Here is a 19,657-nt window from a genome sequence, read left to right on the forward strand (position 1 = left end):
TATAGGGAGATGATCTTGTTACGTAATGTAAAGCTCTTTTAATTTTATATAGATTTAGGATCGTTAAATGAATGAAAATAGATGATTGAAATTAACAGTAGTAAATTAGATTATATTCACTTGAAAAAAACAATGAGTCAATCAAAGTTATCTATTTTCACTCATTCAATTGGCCTAAATCTATGTAAAATTAAAGTGTTTTACATTGTGTAAAACTCGATGTTAGATGAGATCGATAGATGTTTTGGTATCATCGATGATATGATTTATTATTGTCTTGTTAGCTATTAATGTTGGCAGTTCATGGTTAGGCCCTTGGTTTCGGACTAGGAAAAACATGAGACTCAAATTATTGAGCTAATGAAATTGTTGATCTTAAACTTGCCATGTCTTAGAATTATGCATAATGTATATATTCGTTGCTCATTTCTTATTCCGACCGCAAGTTTATCTTTATAAATTTCACAATGTATATTAAATTAGTGGTATACTGTTGAAATTATGAAGCTCAACGTTCAGATGTTTACATTCACATGTTAGTGAACTTGAGTAGTTCATGGAACCCGTCATCTCAAGATTCTAACATCTATTTTTATGGTATAATATTTGAGTATCACAATGAACATATGTATCCATAGGACTCTTAATTTGTATTTGATTTGTTAACTGTTTTATTAATTTGAGATTTATTTTGATAACCGTTGTAAACGGAGCTCTCATTTTTAAACACTTTTTAACGATTTTTTTTTATATACTGTGTGGTTTGAATTTATTATGATTTCTTTGTATGATGAAAAATAAAAAAAAAATTTGAAAAAATATCGTTTCGATGACCTAAAGTTATACGCTAGACCCGATCTAGATTTAAGGTGTTACACTGTTTATGGAATGTTACATTGTTATGGTAACGAGAATATAAGTAATATATATGAGATGTTATATTTGCTTGATTTGAATAATAATAATAATTATTATTATTTTGGAAAAAATAAAACTGAGTTAATCTTATTTGATTTGATTAATTTGATTTTAATTCTTTTATCAATTTAATTTATTTGATTTTCCTATTAGTACATAAAAACTAAACCGACCGAATATACACCCATATCCCTCATTGATTTTTTGTTAAACATTTCAATCAGGTATCAAACTAAAGTCTCAACTCTTTTAGTATTGCAACTGTCGGATTGGATCATACGTGTTTGATCAAAGAACTTGCCACGTTCAACAGTGCCTTATGAATATAAAATAATAGAAGAAGAAGCTAAAAAATTCAGTTACAAGAATAGACCAGTCGGGGAATATCAGCATGTGGTTGGTATCCATACATATGTGTCTGTGTAGTCCATTCATTGAATGAATTAGTTCATGGTTAGTGGTTTGAAACATACAAAGCATGCCCTCCCGTTTTACAGTTTGGTTATCAAATGGATTGGGTACTTCAGTGTTAGGAAAATGTCATATTTGTTGCGTTGTGTGTGCCCAAAGCCTCATTTTCTCATAGCACTTGTATAAATGCGTTGTCTTTTTTTAAATAGTTTGAGATAATTATAAGATAACATTTGTTTAGATTTTTTTAATTTTTTTTTGATAACATATCCCCTACAAACGTAATTGCTCAAATTTGGGTCCTTTAAATAGAATAATATTTCCTTTTATCATTACGATCGCTGAAAATATACAATAAATCGTCTTTATGAGTATCAAATAATGGTAATGGTTATTGTTCTTATTTAATACACTCATTGAAAGATGGTATACATAATAATATTAAGTAATGTACTTATCATATAACTTAGTAGGATCATTTCAGCTGTAATTCGTTCAATATAATTAGTTATTTTGGACACGTAGGTTGCACGTTTATATACATATCTATTTTAATTATTTTTATTTATATAAATGTAAAAATCTAAAAAAAAAAGGAAGAATTCTAAATGAGGCTTCATTCGTTGCGCAAGAATCTTATGATTTTGAAATATATGGTTAGGGTTGTAATTCAGGTTTAGAATATTGAGTGTTGAGAAATGAAGAATTTAATGATGGACAGTTTAAAAGGCCATTGAGGTTATTGCTTCTTGTGGGGTTCCTCTGGGAATTTAAGTCTGACTCATCAAATAATGTTTCCAACCTGTTTTGATTTGTTGGTTAAACACACTTTATTTTTGTTAAAAAAAATATGAATGCTGCGAAACAAAATATGAACATTCACTTGAAATTAATTCATAAAAATATAATAAAATTAAGCTTAATTATACCACGATATGAATAATTGTCTTAGAAGTAAATCCGTTTTGATTGGTCTAATCTTTAAAATATACATTGTCCTTCAAGATTAACACAATCCTTCAATCATCTCCAACTATTACTTTCTTTACTTCTAATTCTTAAACTAATTACATAAAACTAATTTATTAAAAATTTTGTTGAATGTCACATCAATCGGTATGTGTATTAATCTTTTACTGACGTAGCTCTATGTTATATCATAAATAAGTATTGATTGTTAATCAATTAATGTTGACTTTTATTTTAACAAAAAATGTTGAGGATTAAAATAGTTTTTTTTTAAAAAGAAATAAAATGACTATTCAATGAAACGTTAGAGATATTTTTAATGTTATATATATAAAAAATACTCATAATGTTTTCTTAAGTTTTCTATATATATATATATATTTAATATTTTTTTAGAATACTCATGTTTTATATTTTAATGTTATTTTGCAAGTCCTATATTATATGTTTAGGAGTAAATTAGTTTATAATATTTTTTACGTTTAATTTTAATGTGAATTTCTGAAGTGAAAGTAAGATTGAATGTTAAAAAATGTAATATGATATGTTGATAATATCATTGAATTTCGGTTGCGCTATTTTTTAATCATTTAAAATATGAAAAGATTTTTTAGAAGGAATTGCCATTCTTCCAAGACAGCCATGATATGTAAACCTTTTAACTTAATATTAGTAATCCTCTTACATGAGTACATAGTTGATGCATCAGCAGTCACCCTTCTTACACTGCATTTATATGACAAAGATTTCAACCAACAATCGCTAAATTATCTTTTTTAATTTCTAAAATACTTTTTAAATCCCTATATGTACTGATAATATAGCGTAGTCAGTGAGAAAAATGAAATTACAGAAGGTAATGCCTATTGCCGAGGACCTGCTTTTTCTCAACAGCAGGCACGGGGCACTGCCTTGAACCATTTAGACCAATCTCTTCTCCCTCTTCTTGGACAAAATTTCAGCCCTCCATCTTATAAATATTTACCTATATTTACTGCATCATTCCTCATTTATCTTCCATTGGTAATCAGTAACTTATTTTTTCTCTTTATCCCAGAACCAAAGGTACTTGTCTTCACTTTCTGCTTTGTTTAGGATCACAAGTGAAACGTTTTTCATTTGGTTGAATGTTAATGCAGGATGGGCGACGAAACAACTGAAGTTCCACAAGGACCGCCGCGTCTAAATGAGAGGATCCTTTCATCTATGTCAAAGAGAGCAGTTGCTGCACATCCTTGGCCTGATCTCCGGAGTGGTATCTATCCAATGGCTGAATAATCAGATTCCAAGTTTTTAGCTTGTAGCATAGAATTCTCCGAGTGAATCACCATACAGGGGAACTGACATGTTCTAAAAATATTGTCCGCTGCAGGATCTGAAGCTCCAACCATTGTCAATTGTGTAAGCCTCAACTTGTTCAATCATTTATATTGTCCTAGTGCATATCAGATGGGGGTGTTTTTTTTATCAACTGTACAGGTTGTTGAGATATCAAAAGGTAGTAAGGTCAAATATGAACTTGACAAAAAGACCGGAATGATTATGGTATGAAAAAAACTCTACATATTTCAAAGATAAAGTTCCTTGAGCTACTATAGAATATATAGATCAGAGGAATACCTCATTGGCCATGGCTTTTCCCGTCCTAAAATGTTTCTTACTGTTTAAATGAATCTCACAGGTTGATCGGATTTTGTATTCCTCGGTAGTCTATCCTCACAACTATGGTTTCATCCCGCGCACGCTATGCGAAGACAATGATCCCATGGATTGTTTGGTGATCATGCAGGTGAAAATATCAAATTTAGCCCTACAACTTAACATTGATCTACAAGTAATAAGGTTATGTCATTTGTTCCGATAGGAGCCAGTTCTTCCAGGATGTTATCTGCGAGCCAGAGCCCTTGGACTTATGCCCATGATCGACCAGGTATTTCTTTGAAGGTTTACATTAACCTTTTTGATACTTCTTCCCTTCAGTTGGTGTGATAACTGCTTCATTATTCGTCATTCAGGGGGAGAAAGATGATAAGATAATTGCAGTTTGTGTTGATGATCCAGAGTACAAACATTTCACTGATATCGAACAACTTCCCCCTCACCGCCTTACTGAGATCCGTCGTTTCTTCGAAGATTGTATGCTATTCAATCTCAAATTATGAACTCATTGCAGAACAACATTAACTTTTGCTTCCTAATGTGAGGGAATACTGATTTCTTAACATTGCACAGACAAGAAAAATGAGAACAAGGAGGTTGCAGTCAACGATATTTTACCTGCAATGTTGATATGAAGCAGGGACCTTTATAAGGAGTACATCTTAGAAACATTGAAGCAGGTCAAATAACCCAGCACCTCGTCTTTTTGCCATTATTTCATTTACTTTTTCTTTCACAATTTTATATTTCTCATATTATTTGATTGATTAACATTTGGAATTGTTCTTATTTCTACTTGTAATTTTGAAATAAAAAAGATTTATGATTATGATATAGGTGGTAATTGAATTTTCGATCAAAAACACTGAGATCTTTGGTTTTTCCCTCTTTCCCTATCCTATAGGTATAGCATTTGAATCGATAGAGAACCTTTTCCTCTATATCTATATGAATCAATATTATTACATTCTAATTCCTCACTGATACACCCCAATAAACTCAAGTACATCGCTATTTTCCCTTCATTCATGGAGAGAAAATGCGTCATACTAAATAAAAGCATATTAACAACAGCAGTTGAATGAGAAAGTCTCATTGATTACATTTTCTGTAGTTTCAAATGATTATTGTTATCATTATTATAATTACGTTTAGTGCTTTTAGGATTAAAATCTCATGGGAAAGAAATGATAAAAGGAATGTATAAATTAACTAGAGCTAGTAATATCAAATACTAATGATCAAAGGAGGAATGTATAAGTTTACTAGAGCTAGTAATATCAAATACTCTTACACATTTTCTGCTGGTTAGGACTCTTCATTTGAAGTCAAAGGAGTTTTCAACCCATATTTGGAGAAGACCCCTGTTAGCTGAGCCTTTTCCTTAATCTTTAACCTGCACAAAAATGATAATACAACTTAGAATTTTAAACCATATTCGAGAAAAACTCTTTACCAATGAGGTTTTAATAATGCAGATAAATACCTCTTAGCGGACCCTGGAATATCAAGCTTTTGAACCTTTTGCTCTTTTGGAACTTTTGGTTGGTTTCCTTTAGCAAGTACTTTTTTCTTAATAGACCTAATTCTTTCTAGCTTTTGACCTTTTTGCTCTTTTGGAACTCTTTGCTGTTTTCCTCTGGCAAGTAGCCTTTTCTCAAGATCCAATATTCGTTCCAGCCGAGATGAATCAGCTTCACGTTTAAACGTTTGTTCCATAATATCAGCCTCTTTTGCCTCTCCTACAATAGTAGCATTAATACTGTTTCTAACTTCTCCAAGTTCTACTTCAACAAACTCATCATCCTGATCATCAAATTCATCCAATACAAGCACATCATCCTGATCATCAAATTCTTCCGATACAAGCGCATCATCCTGATCATCAAATTCATCCGATACAAGCACATCATCCTGATTATCAAATTCATCCGATACAAGCACATCATCCTGATCATAAAATTCATCCGATACAAGCTCATCATCCTGATCGAAGACTTCATCAGATAAACTTTCCAATGATGAATCAGAGGAAGAATTATTCATATTGAAATTAGCATTTGAAACGTCTATGAAGCGAGAACTTCCCACTACAGGTGTGATAGATTCATTGTCACTTGATTCTTCATGAGGAGGATTCACAATCTCACATTTTATTTGCTTCTGGATCCTACCAAATGTGATCTTATGTCCAGAGAAATTTTGCACAAACCTACCGTAAGAAAGACATCATTTCAGTTGAAGGATCATAGTACAATGCTAACTCTCTAAAAACAAGAACGATAAGCCGCCTGAAGTCAATTAGATCAAGATGCAACATTGCATTACCGGTGATTTGGCCAGTTCTTAATCTTATTGCATGAATTTTATATAATGCAATAGCTTCTGTAACGCAGAATTAAGAATTACCAATCATTAAAGTTTGCAATATGGCACACCATACCTGGTTGCATCCACCTCACGCTTAAAATCAATGAAGGCAAAACCTTTGCAAACAGGGTCTTTAGTCTTCTTATTCCCAGAAACAGCCGGATATATATGAATTAATCCAGAAACCCCATCAAAAGCAGCTTTCAAATCCCTGAGAATGTTCTTTTTCTTAGGAAGATTGCCGACTCTCACACGAATTCCACCCGGAACACTTTCAGCTACTGCGAAGCAAACAAAAAGGGCCATCACACATCTATATGATATGGAAAGAGAGGAATAATATACAGCATGGAGGTGTAAGAACCAGTTTCAGCTGAGTAGTATCTCTTAAGGAAATAGTTAGATTTAGACTTTCGGATAAAGAAATACAAAGGCTAGATAATGTAACTATTCAATTATGTAATGCTTGGGGTATAGTTTAGAAGTATAGGCTGATCATTGCAGATATTGTAGTTTGCACAGAAATTTTGAGTAATGAAGCACTTTGGATTTATCCTCTCCCAAAAAATCAGAAACCCTTTCAATAAAATTGCTAATAAAGTTGAAAAGGTCCAACCTTTCTTGTTTTTCTGATGATCTTTCTTGGAACCGGGCTTGACATGATCGTTTTTAAGATTATTGACATTAACAATTTGTGCTTGACTGCTTTGCTCTATTTCTTCGAGCAGCTTGTCTTCAATGGAAGTATCGTATACTTTCCCTTCACCGAACCCACGAGGCTTGTTCTCAAGCCACTTTTTCATTTTTCCAAGCGGAACAACCATGCCCTCTTCGCCGTCTTCATCACCGGAACCGTCGAATTCATCATCGAAATCAATGAACTCCTCCTCCTCGTCGTCCATTTCGGAGAGGGTAGTGTCGGATTTTCTTCCTTTGTTAAAAGCAGAAGCCCGCAATCTATTAGAACCTATTACATTAGAGAAAGAAGAAAGAGAAGGAAAATGGGTGGATTGAGAAAGTGGAAGCAACGAAGAAGAGAGAAATAAAGTGATGGCGTTCTTCTGGTTATGAGCGAGGGAGCTGCTGCTGCTGCCTCCAATTCCAAAGTGAAGAGGACTGAAGAGAATCGACGAATTAGACAATGAAGACATTCCCATCATCTCCATCTTCCGCACTTCCACTAATCTATACTATCTTCTTGTTTTCCGTCGAATTCAACTAATACTTTCTTTTAGAGCTTACATATGTTATCCTTTTACGAGAATGGCAATTGTTTATAGGTCAAATTCTGTAAGAGATCCCTATACAATGCATTTTATTTAATCCCTATACATTTTGGGACGTATAAACTTATTAGGGTAAACTACATATTTCGTCATCTACTTATTCTTGTGGTTCTATTTTATTCACTCAACTATTTTTTTTTCAAAATCATACCTTACATTACGTTTTTGTTATGTTTTGGTCACTTATCGTTAAAAACTAAATATAAATGTTGACATTATATTTTTTAATGATGACGCGACACTACTTTAGTGTGACACATCAACATTATTGTTAATCTCACTAAAAAAAATTAAAACACTAATAACTAAAGTGCTTTAGAAAAGGGACAAAACAATCCTTTAATCAAATTTTAATCTATTGATCTACTAATCAAGATAAGGTATTACAAAGGCAAGAGAGATCCTCCCAACTCAGTTTGTTTCATTCACAAACTCCAAGGTTTGAACCTTTGACTTTGTTTAATAAATTTAGTGCCACATGCCCATATACCAACAGGTTATTGATGAGCATGAAACAACTTACCTTAATGTTATGCATACGAAGAAACCTTTTTTTTATCACTGTCAGCTGACTCATTCAAATGCATCTGCAGTCTCATATGTATTTCCGTAGTTTTATTCTGCTTATGGCTTTTAGATTTCAAAACAGGATTTTCCTTTAAAGGAAGATTAACAGCAGTGGTATTTTTGTAATCTAAAGCCTGAAAAAGGAATCAAGCTGGATAGTTAAACGCAAATTACATAAACCTCGGCATTTCATTTTGAGATCATTTTTATTAAATGCAGGTGAACTGTTTGGTTGCCAATTGATGCAGTTACTTTGTCTTGGGAGACTTTTTCCTCAGAACTTCCCCCGCTTAGTGATTCTTTTTGGATCATCTTTTTGCTCTATTAATTTTTTACATCTTCCTTTTTGATAGTGAGGGTTGTTGAATCTTGCAGCATGAATCGTACAATGCAGATCAATAACTAACTCAACAGTTGCGGACTGATACCATCCTTTCCCTTCCATGGGAATCATGCTTTACGGTAGTTAAAGTCGCATTTGGTACATTAACCATTGCAGTTGCTTGGAATTTTTTTGAACCAGCATGTTCATCGAGCATTATTGAATCACTTAGCACCTGCTCATACTGTCAACATAAACGAAGAATCATGCAATTAATAAAGCTTCCCAAAAGAGAAATTATAAAGCAGTTCAGAACTTCTGAAAGGTTAAAGGATGCCAAGACTTCCACAAAGCATTTTTCACTCTGTTCCATCAAAAAAATGTGTGAGATTGTAGTAATGTCAATTTCCGCAAATTGTATTATTTTTATTTTCAACATTAATGAAAATTCTCACTATATATTCCTGATTTTTTCTATTTAATTTTTTTTACGTAAAATCTTACTCTTTTATTTTACGATCGTTTTCTACTCACCGTTACCGTCTTATATTTGAAGTATCATCTTACAGTTATATTGTCTGTTATTTTTTCGAAATTCCCATCTTCTATTCAGCTTCTTACAATTTTCAATTGTTTGCTTCATGTGTTCCCCGCTTGTCTGTCTAAATCACATCTCTTTGACAAAAGAGTGAAAAAGAAAGGAAGGAAGAAAGAAAAAACTTGCTTGCATAATTAAATTTGGCGTTTCTATTTTGTTCTCCATGAATGGCTCAACAAATGTGAGAAAGTTGACTTTCCATATATATATATATATATATACAAATATGAAATTCCAAAACTTCATAGTTTTTTTTTTCCCTTTTTAAATGTGTAGCAAAAGTTGTGTTTTGTTGTGCTATCAACATTTTGACTCTACACGCTTTGCTCTGAACACCGTAATCTCATTGGTGAGAATACCGCAGTGAGTCGGGCGTGATCTGAAAGCGAGTAATTTTCAGGCCATATCCCCTTCTCCACTTCACGAGGGAAGAGAACTGCTTTCTTTACCGAAAAACCGATAGCTTCTTCTTCTGCAATGCCTTCATTCGAGTCCGCTAAGCTGCAGCCTTCATCCATATGTTGCAACCATGTAGCATCCCAGATTCTCTGCAGACATATCAACAAATTACTGAACGTTTCTATAAACAACCGGTTAAAGACATGGATTTTTCCTACATGATAACTTTAACATGCAACGCACCTTAAATTCTTCATAGTCTAGAATACCATTTCCATTGGTGTCTGCTTGGACCCAAAGACCTTTCGTCTCCTGGAAACTTAATCCGTATGAAAGACAAGTCAAATTCACCTGTACATGGTTCGGAAAAGGAGAGAAATTTTACCACACCCATTATATATTAGGGGACTATATCAAGAAGTGAATGAGAAGTACCTGTCTAAGTGCATCACAAAAAGCTGAATAAGTTATACTGTTGCCATTGTTGTCATCCCTTAGAAAGGCAAAGGCATCATTTTCGGTCAATGAAACCTTTTTAAGTTGGTACCGTCACCAAGAATATGGGAATTAAAATTTAAACGTGGAAGCATGATAATTGATTATATTCATTTGGAAAAGAAAAGGTAAAACATAAATTCCCCATCATGCTCCTAATCATAAGATACACAAGTGTCAGGTGAGAGAACCAGAGAGATGGCTACAAGTTTCAGATTCCAGAACCAGTCACTTGACAATTTTGTCAATAAGTGAAGCATAGGTCAACAATTGAACGAATTATCAGATATGGCCAGCCCTGATGTAATCGTCTAATGGAACACTCTAAAGAGAGTCGGTTTTAATTTGACTACTGTAGTAAGAACTAAACTATAATTTGAGCTAGAAAGACAGAATTTGGAACTATAAACCAACAACTCAAAATGAAAAATGCAGAACTAACCTTTATTATACCAAAAGCTGCTTCAGACCAACTTATCTTCAACTGTTTTAGTGATTTATGAGGATTACGAAGCCACACCACAGATGTTTCCCCTATGATTTTGATGGCTAACCCACTGTGGGATATTGCCGGATACAAGAGGATTAAAGCCAACACACTTAATCAGTAAGCACTCTGGACTCAGAAAACATGATAAAGTGGTGCTAAAATAAAATCTGAAATCGAATATACTAACCTGTGAGCATCTGCATCGCCATCTGTATATTCATGTGCAATATCATAAGATGATACAAATCCCTGGGACCCGAGGAACTTGTACACATGTCCTCGCTTGCTTCCATTCCAGTCACTGCAAAATCAATAGCATTAAAGGAAAAAAATGAGACCACAGAAAACAAATCAAATACCTTTTACTGAGGAGATCATCAATCAACAAAACCAAAGATAGTGCTTACCAGCAGAGTATGACAGGCATCTGGCTGAGTTTGTTTTCTCTCTGATATGTTTCCAGATATTGTATTATTTGGTAAACCTACGAGAAGAATATCAAAGTTAGAAATAAGTCAACTCTGTTAACATAAAAAAAAACTGAAAAAGAAAGGGGAGTGGTACACTGACATATTTTATAAGACAATTTATCTACCTGGTGCAATCTTACAATGGATGAAGTAGAATCATGAGGAAATAAAAGGTGGGTGTTCACAATGATAATTTCTTGTACAACGCTGTCATTCTGATTTCTTGAGAACGGTAGAACTGATTGAGCATGTAACATTTGTGCAACATGATCTCCAAAGTCATTGAAGAACAACTCTCTATGGTTTAAAACTTTGATGTACTCCTTGTTTATAGCAGTCAACAAACCTGTGGAAGTAAAATTAATATTAGTTCTCAAGCCGGAGACTAGGAAGCTCTTAAGAATCAAATTGAATCATAACGAAAAAATCATTAAGAACTAAAGTAATTGAACTTAAATCCTGCAGGATGATCTACACACATTATAAGGACTGTAAACAGCCCAAGAGGTATGACCATCCTTTTCCCATGTCACTGGCAACTGAAACCATAGAGCAAAAGGAAAAAGATGTAAATTATAAAGGAACTAGTTCGGCTCTCAAAAGGTGAGAAATGGCCATGCTTCTGTTTACCCTATACTATAGGATCCCATCAAAATGGAATATTTGCATACTGAAAGAGGACAAGTAGAAATGAAATTCCAAACTAAACAACACCCAGCTGTGTCAAACTACAACCAATATTACAAAATCATCTGCCAAGATCTCAAATTGTCTAAAGATTTTGACTTGATTTAAGCTTAATATACTTGAACTCGGTACAGCATCCCATGAGAACATCCATAAGGACCATAACCATTCAAACTATAAACAAAATCTTAAAATTCCCATCCAGTATGAGAAAAAAATTAGTTTGAGTGTACCATCCCCTCTGTTGTTGCTTCTTGCAAGCTTGAAGGTACCATAGCCTGCAGTACCAAGCTTTCTTCATACATATGCACCAACTCTTCATTTCCAACCCAAAATTCCTAATCATTGAACAAGAAAAGTCATTGAATAAAGGCTTATGTCATAAGAGTTGACATTAAAAGGCTCTTGTTGGAAGGAAAGTGTCAATTATTTAATAATTCATAACATGAAAGTCGAACTGATGTGAGAGGGAGTGGAGGCAATAGAAGAAAAGGGTATATGAAACCCACCTGGAGACAGATAATAGACGACCTTTCGAAAAGCAACCAATTTAGGATCTTCTCGTTTCTAGCTAACCAAAATGCTCTAAAATGACTCTCTCGTACGCTCTGGTTCTGTTCCATAATCACAAAAAAAGAAAAAAAAGAGAAATGAGCAAAATTAGCAAACGTTAAGACATCAATAATAGAAAGGGAGACGGAAAGAGAGACAGTAGTGATATTAAAAGAGAAGAAAAAAGAAATCACCTGCTGGTCCAATCGCTTGTAAATAGGAGCAAGGATGTTGAAGGTGGTGCAAGAAATGCAAGGCTCCCCCATCGTTGAACAAACATAACCAGTTTCTCTAAAAGGAACATCATTTTCACTTGAATCCACATTAGCAACACCAGAGTCATTACAATATCCCGCCAACAACACCTTTCACGCACAAAAGAAAAAAGATTACAATACAGGATATTGGAAAGAGTGACAAAACCCCAAATCTGAAACAAGAAAAAGATTCCAAATTTGCAGATACCATTTCAGAATTCTTGTCACTTTGATTGTTGTTGGTGTAAGCAAGGAGAAAGGGGGAAATGATAAAAGGGAGAAAGCATAAAAAGAAGATTTTGAGAAGGGTTGGTCGTAGGCTCTTAGCTTTGGGTTGGTCTTGATTCATATGGTCGAGATTTTTTTGTTTATTTATATAGAAGTCGGAGAAATGATTGATGACACTCAAGGGGCAGGGCGAGTGGTGTTTTGTTCGGTTAATTAGAAGCAACGCGGTTCAAGTGTTGTTTTGGGAAAGACCTGGCTCAGGTTCTTTAGCAAGGATCAGTTATGTTTTTGTGGGTTGTGTTTGTAGCTTTTCTTTTGGTTCTATTCGAAGATTTTTTTCTTTCTTTTTTTCACTACAAATGGAATTCAAAATGGGTTTTAAATATTCAAATTATTGATTTTTTTTAATTTTTACGTTTGCGTATTAAATAAATTAAGTCAAGAGGATCGTCTCTATATTAAGTTTTCATAATATTCAATTTTGATTAATTGATTAAAAGATTGAATACCGATATATATTAAGAAAAATATTTAAAAAGAGTTGGTCTCAATTATGAAAAAATGATTATTATCTAAAGAAAAATTATCAATAAATTAAAAAAAATTAAACAATTATAATTTTATAATCACGGTAAATTATCTAAAGAAAAATTTATATCAAAATCCTTAAGTTAAAATATAAAAATATTTATATAATCTGAAATTTTAATATGAAATTTTTATAAACATAATAATTCATTTACATAAAAACACTAGTCCAACTTCTAAAACATCATCACACCACTAACTAAAGTAAACTAACATTCTATTGGTAAATATTTTTATATATTTAAGATGAGAGTATTATGTAGGGAAAGAGTGTTGGGTGTTATTTTATTTTCATTTAAATTATATAAATTTATACAAGTTATTATAAAATATACGATGTAAATAAAAATCATCTTTAATTTTTTTAGTCACCGATATTTGATTTATTAATTAACTAATTCAGATTAAATACTACAGATGTTAGGATAATCCTTTTAATCCAGTTTACTCTATTAATAAATGTCAAGATCTAAATTTTTAATCTTATTTGAAAGATTTAGTATCTCATCACACAAAATCACCTGATTGGTGATAAATAGTTTTCAATTTTACAAAAAAATGAATTATATTTGAAGATAATTTTGTTTTACGATGTACATTTTGTCATAAATTACTAAATAATTTTAAATTTAAAATAATTCGTTAATTTTTGTTTTTTTATGAATGAATGAATTATATTCCAAACCCAACCACAGTACAAAAACCACCTTAATCAATCCATGCATACCTAAACACACGTATAAACACTAAGAATGAAAAAATGACAAAACTAAACAGTAAGCCACCAACCCATTCAAAGGCCACTATTAACTGCCCCCTGGAATTAACCTGCAGAACGCTAAATCGCAATCGAACCGCCTCTTTAATTTGATCAACCAAGCTACCCTCAAAGGATGCAACCCCCATTATTTTACTCCCGACAAATCGTCGCAATGTAGCAATTTCATGCCAAACGAAGCTCTCCCTTTAAGGTTTTGACAAGCCCAGAGCAATTCTTCACCCCATCTAAGAAGAGGTCGTGACTGATGACACGAACTTAGAACACCAACCCAAAGTCTTTGTAAAACAACAAGTGAAAAATAAATGATTCCTCGACTCTAAAACATTCAAACAAACGCGCACGAGCCATCAATATACAGTCCAAAAGACATGAGTCGAACCTTGGTGGGCAACCTATCCAGAACCGCCATTCAAGCTATAACAGAAAATTTAGGGACATGACCCGAATGCCAAAAGAACCTATCCCAATGAACTTTAGCTCTATGCACTCGCAGCTCATTCTAAATTAAACATAAGGAAGAGAATGAGTCACCTAACAAACCAATGATCATACCTGCTTTAGTACGAAGCTGCAAAAGACACCTCCATGTCCAGCTACCATTTTGGGGGCATGTAATCTGCCAAAAAGAATTCTGCTTCACAAAATATGCATGCAGCCATGCCACTCAAATAGACCCCTCCTTTTAACAAAAATTTTCGGATCAGGTCAATAAAGCACGCATGATTCCAAACCTTAAGATCCTTGAGGCCAAGACCGCCCTCTTGAGATTGCAAATGGAAGACCAGCTTACTCTAGCCTCTTTCACTGGCTTATCTTCACCCTTCCAGAAGAACCTGGAGCAAAGTTGATTAATCCTTTTAATCACAGCATCAGGTAACAACAACTGATTGCTCCAGTAATTCTGCATGCTATAAATGACAGATTGAATATACTTTCTTTTCATTTATCTTTATAGTTTAATTTAAATAAAAATATTTTTATAACCAGCCTCCAAAATTTAAATAGCTTTTAATCTTAGATCATATCCCGTCTAAATGAAACTGTTAAGAGTTTAGAAAAATGTTTTTAGTGTTTTCTTAAAATTATTCGTGTGAAGAAAAAAAATAGTTAATGTAGATGTCAATTCCGGATGAAAGGGTCTCAAAAAGGTTTTTAAAAATAATTAAAATATAATATGATATTAAAATTAATATGAAAATTATATCTATTATAAAATAATATTATATTTTTATGATACATTTTTCTTCTGCGTATAACATGTATTATTATTATTATTATTATTATTTTGTCTTTGAACAAAACACGGTGAATCTCTCAATAAAATACAGAAAGACTATGATTTGCAGTTTGACCTAGGATTGGAGGAACCGCATGATGTGTTATGGGGGATTTTTAATAAAATATTTTATATTATTAAAGTTGAATATGGTGGATGAGTTGATACATGCATACATACATCTCACCATGTTAAATCCCCCACAAAATGTACACAACTCAAAGCCCAAAAAAAAAACTAAGAAACCGCGATATCATGGTGTTTTTAATCGGTCATCAGTAGCGATCAGTCACTCAACAGCATTTCTTGACAACCAAGTTGCTTCAAAATTTCTCATCCATTGCAGCCGATGAATACGCACCCTTACCAACCTCGCTCTGCAACTAGATTCTTATAGTCTAAACTATCAACTCATTATAAGATCTAATTAGTAAAAGATAATATTATTATTCTTAGAGATTTTATATACGAGTATATGTATATACAAGGTGTATATGCATTATGAATTGACTAAAAAATTTTTGAACATGTACTACTTTATAATCATCTCATATTATTAAAATAATAATAGTAATATTTCAAATTATGACCATCTCCTCTGTTAATTATCATGCCGGTATTTCTTTTATACAATAGAAATAATATATTGTTATGATTAATAAAAAGGATTACATTGGTCTTACTGCAAGTATGATTCACCAATAAAAAAGATGTAAAAATAGAAAGAAAGAAAGATGGAACTTCAGCATCTCAACAGACAGAGGATCTATTTTCCTACTGCATTTTGCTTTTACTTCAAGTCATATAAAATAAGTCCCTGTAAAAGAAAAAAAATTGGAATGCAAACAACATAATGGAGACCCAAATTCTGCATCCAGCACTTCAGCCTGAATGGAACCTAGAAGATATACGCATGGTCTTCTTCAAATGCACTAGATGGCAAGTGGAAGAAACTCTGGATCCAATCAACTGCCCCTTTCATTACTTCTGCGACAGCGTTTATCCCGGGAATTATCCGTCGATCGTTGATGTTCTTGTTCTTCTCCTTTCGACTGCTTCATATGTGCCCACATTAATCATGATGTTGATGGATATATCAAAAAGAGGGCGGCCTTGTCTAAGTCAGTCCAAGAGACTGTTGCTGCCTTCAGGTCCACTGTTACTCCCACTAATCCTATTGGCACTCGCCAAGGGCTTACGAATCAGCACATTGTACCCTCTCCCATGCATTGCTCCGGCTATTCTTCAACTAGTTCAAATTTCATCTCTCGCCTTTGACACTGGAGTCGACAAGGACCCTAGGTACGCATTCTTGGAAGCTTCCACCATTTCAGGGATTTTGCATGCGAGTGTATACCTGGATTCAATCATCCTACCTTACTACACAGGCATTGATGCTTTAGCATCATCGACGTTCTCCGGCGAGTGCCTGTCTTGCGTGTGTCGTAAAAAAGTTTTAGTTGCGGGAGGGAAGTTGATCACGTATCGGGGATTATCAGTTACGACATTTTGTGTCATGGGAACTTTGTGTTTAAGGATTATTTGCAGGTTGTCAACAGAGAGCAAAGGGCTTTCCTCAGCTGTCAAGTCCCTGTTGGAGTGTTTAGCTTGGATCTTGATCACCAAAGATAGCATTTATTTGGTAGCCTACTCTCCGCCGGAACAACCACTGCTCCGGGCTGCTACTTTTGGGGGCATAATTGTATTAATTTGCCTTCATGGCCTCAACAAGTTATGCATACGAATTACGCAATGGCATCGGTGAGATTGAAGTGATTTGTATGGTACATGAGTGTGGGTTTCTCATTAAGCGACTTCTTCTGCGGAAGATTTGTCTCGTTGCCATTAGCCGTAGAAGTAGTCAACGAGAGTTTAGATGGTTGAGGTTCGATGATTCGATCAAAGATTCAAACTTGTATAGAAAGGCCAAATGTATCAACCAACAGGATTGCCTCATTGTAGAAATAATTAGTTGATTGTATCTTATTACAGATTCAATTGAATTGAGTTTCATGTACTATAATTTTAGTATTTATACCTTTATTAGGATATTATTAAAATGTCATATAAAATACCACAACTGCTTTTACACGTCTTAAGAAATGTTTACATGCAATGTCATACAAGATATAAAACCCAAAATGTAGATGTTCCTTTAGGGCAACACCAACCCATTGTGCTTAAGCGTCACCAGAGTTAGTTACGTATTTTACCAGCTGAGTTCTTGCTCCAGAGGACTTGGCCATCAATGGCAGTGAGATATTGATCATCAAGGCGCTTCCAAGTCTTGATCGACTTAACCGCTCCCCAATCTCCTTTCTCCATCTTCTCTAAAGACGCCACCACCACCCTAGCTCTCCTGGACCATCCAGCTTTCCCATACGCATGGTACCCAAATCCCCCAGCATAACACAGTTGTATACCGGTCAATTGGCCACAGAAATCGTTGAGGTGATCATGGCCTGTAAAAACAGCCTTCACATCGCCTGCTTCTACCATAGTTGTGAAGAAGCCCGAGTTTATAGAAGCAGAACTAATCCCTTGTTCTTTTCTCTCCCCAATGTAGTTAGACGAGTTGAAACTAGCGAATTCGGGCAGTGGGATGTGGAAATAAACAAGCCCTGGTGCAGATGATTTTTGAGCCTTTGGTGGCCTTATGTATGCTCTCTGCATATAAACGAAATTGTAAAACTTGCAATTCACCTAAGAAATGGCCTCCAATTATGTATAATGAGGTTCTTACCTGAAGCTTTGCAGAAGTGCGTTGAAACCAAAACTGCTGAGAGGGTTTAATCCAACCATAGCCAGGGATATCAGGAACTGTGGAGTAATCTCCACTGTCAAGGAAGTAGAGGTTGAGAACCGATTTGTTTGCGAAACCAGACCCTTCAACCCCGCCTACCTCGACGTTATAGTTGCCAAAACCATCGATGATATGTGCTTCAGAAGGATTGAATTGAGACACCGTATGCTTCAAGCCAACTATGTGTTTCATAACTCCTTCCCTTGATAAGGTGCCTTGCTGGTCATGGTTCCCCAGAACAGCAGCCCATGGAATTCTTGCAGCAATTGCAGGGGCAAATGCTGCATTCAGTGATTTGGCTGAATCTGTGGCATCAAATCCAAAGATGTTGTCTCCTAAAACACACGCAAGAGTGAACTTACAAATCACCATACACAAACTTAGAAAAGATCATTCTATTACACTATGCTATTAAAAGATAGATAGGAATAATTAAACCATTTTTAGCCAATAGAGCTGAGTGTTTGGCCAATAAGGAGGGCTACCGAAACAAATCGACACTTTGTTTTTATTTGTTTATGTAAGCAAGCTCTCTATACTCAAATAGTACGAAAAGGGTTTACTGGATTACCGGTGAAAACGATTAAATTTGGTTTCTCGGCTTGAATCATGCGCTGGATAAACGAGCTAGTGTTGAGGTCAGAGCAACCATGAACCTGACTAGGCAACACATTCAAACACGGCGTTGTTTTACCATCAGCAAAGTGCATATCCGCGACTTGCAGTATCTTAAACTCCCCGTTCTGATCGAACCTCAGCCTCTGCGACAGCTGCAGCTGCGGAGATCGTCCCCTGGCAACAGCTGAGACGTTAATGGGTACAAAACAAAGCAAAAGCACGGCCGTGGCGACAACAAAACCGTGAAAAAGAAGAGAGACGCAAAGCTTCATCCTGTTGATGTTAACTGAAGAAGGTTGTGACATTGTTGGGTTTTCTTTTTTATGGGTTTACAGTTCCTGAGAGGGTTTCCCTTGTTGGGTATAGAGTTTCGTATCAAACTTGAGGGAGATGTTCAGTCTCATAAGAGCTTCTTATCTTTACTAAATCTGCTTTTTTTTTCCCGTCGTTTATACAGTTGAAATTTAAGGATTAATTTTATAAATACCTTAAAATACATAGACTAAATAAGAAATTTTCCCATTTAATTTTTAAACCATTGCTGTCAATTTAGACTAACGAAAGTTGACAAATTGACCATTATTATTGTTCAAAGTTGGCGTCATGACTTTTCAACATTTTGTGCAACGTGGAAATTCCTAGTGAATGGTTTGGAAGATACCCGGAGATAGTTGACAGTATTTGTCAATCAATTTCAAGAGCACTTTTACTAATTTAAGTTCTAAAATTTCCAGAAAGAAATTTATTTCTGGAAATTTTGGAACTTAAATTAGTAAAAAATAATAATGGTCAATTTGTCAACTTTCGTTAGTCTAATCTTGGAACTTAAATTAGTAAAAATGCTCTTGAAATTGATTGACAAATACTGTCAATTATCTCCGGGTATCTGCTAAAAAATTGACTAGATTTGTTA

At 34.3% G+C, this 19,657-nt stretch overlaps 4 protein-coding genes and 1 pseudogene across 4 annotated transcripts; 2 read left to right on the top strand and 3 right to left on the bottom strand.

Moving 5' to 3' along the window:
- The first annotated feature begins 3,489 nt into the window (after positions 1–3,489).
- Positions 3,490–4,592, top strand: LOC120153510 (soluble inorganic pyrophosphatase 1-like). Its single transcript, XM_039165448.1, has 7 exons — positions 3,490–3,553; positions 3,671–3,699; positions 3,778–3,843; positions 3,980–4,087; positions 4,163–4,228; positions 4,314–4,434; positions 4,531–4,592. The coding sequence occupies exons 1-7, from the start codon at positions 3,505–3,507 to the stop codon at positions 4,590–4,592; spliced, it is 501 nt and encodes a 166-aa protein (XP_039021379.1). The 5' UTR covers positions 3,490–3,504.
- Positions 4,593–5,150: 558 nt separating this feature from the next.
- LOC120153506 lies at positions 5,151–7,559 on the bottom strand. The gene is made up of 4 exons (XM_039165444.1): positions 6,944–7,559; positions 6,401–6,608; positions 5,444–6,169; positions 5,151–5,353 (listed from the first exon to the last, which is right to left on the bottom strand). The coding sequence occupies exons 1-4, from the start codon at positions 7,491–7,493 to the stop codon at positions 5,266–5,268; spliced, it is 1,572 nt and encodes a 523-aa protein (XP_039021375.1). The 5' UTR covers positions 7,494–7,559; the 3' UTR covers positions 5,151–5,265.
- Positions 7,560–9,327: 1,768 nt separating this feature from the next.
- Positions 9,328–12,814, bottom strand: LOC120153511 (annotated as a pseudogene).
- A 3,349-nt stretch (positions 12,815–16,163) lies between these two features.
- On the top strand, positions 16,164–17,233 carry LOC120153509. Its single transcript, XM_039165447.1, has one exon. It carries the CDS (start codon positions 16,177–16,179, stop codon positions 17,086–17,088), a length of 912 nt encoding a protein of 303 aa, XP_039021378.1. The 5' UTR covers positions 16,164–16,176; the 3' UTR covers positions 17,089–17,233.
- Positions 17,234–17,383: 150 nt separating this feature from the next.
- LOC120153508 (probable inactive purple acid phosphatase 29) lies at positions 17,384–19,116 on the bottom strand. The gene is made up of 3 exons (XM_039165446.1): positions 18,698–19,116; positions 18,067–18,461; positions 17,384–17,990 (listed from the first exon to the last, which is right to left on the bottom strand). The coding sequence occupies exons 1-3, from the start codon at positions 19,047–19,049 to the stop codon at positions 17,520–17,522; spliced, it is 1,218 nt and encodes a 405-aa protein (XP_039021377.1). The 5' UTR covers positions 19,050–19,116; the 3' UTR covers positions 17,384–17,519.
- Between the last annotated feature and the right edge of the window lie 541 nt (positions 19,117–19,657).

The sequence above is a fragment of the Hibiscus syriacus genome, unplaced genomic scaffold, assembly GCF_006381635.1.
Source record: "Hibiscus syriacus cultivar Baekdansim isolate YM2019G1 unplaced genomic scaffold, ASM638163v2 tig00111100_pilon, whole genome shotgun sequence".
Taxonomy (NCBI): domain Eukaryota; kingdom Viridiplantae; phylum Streptophyta; class Magnoliopsida; order Malvales; family Malvaceae; genus Hibiscus; species Hibiscus syriacus.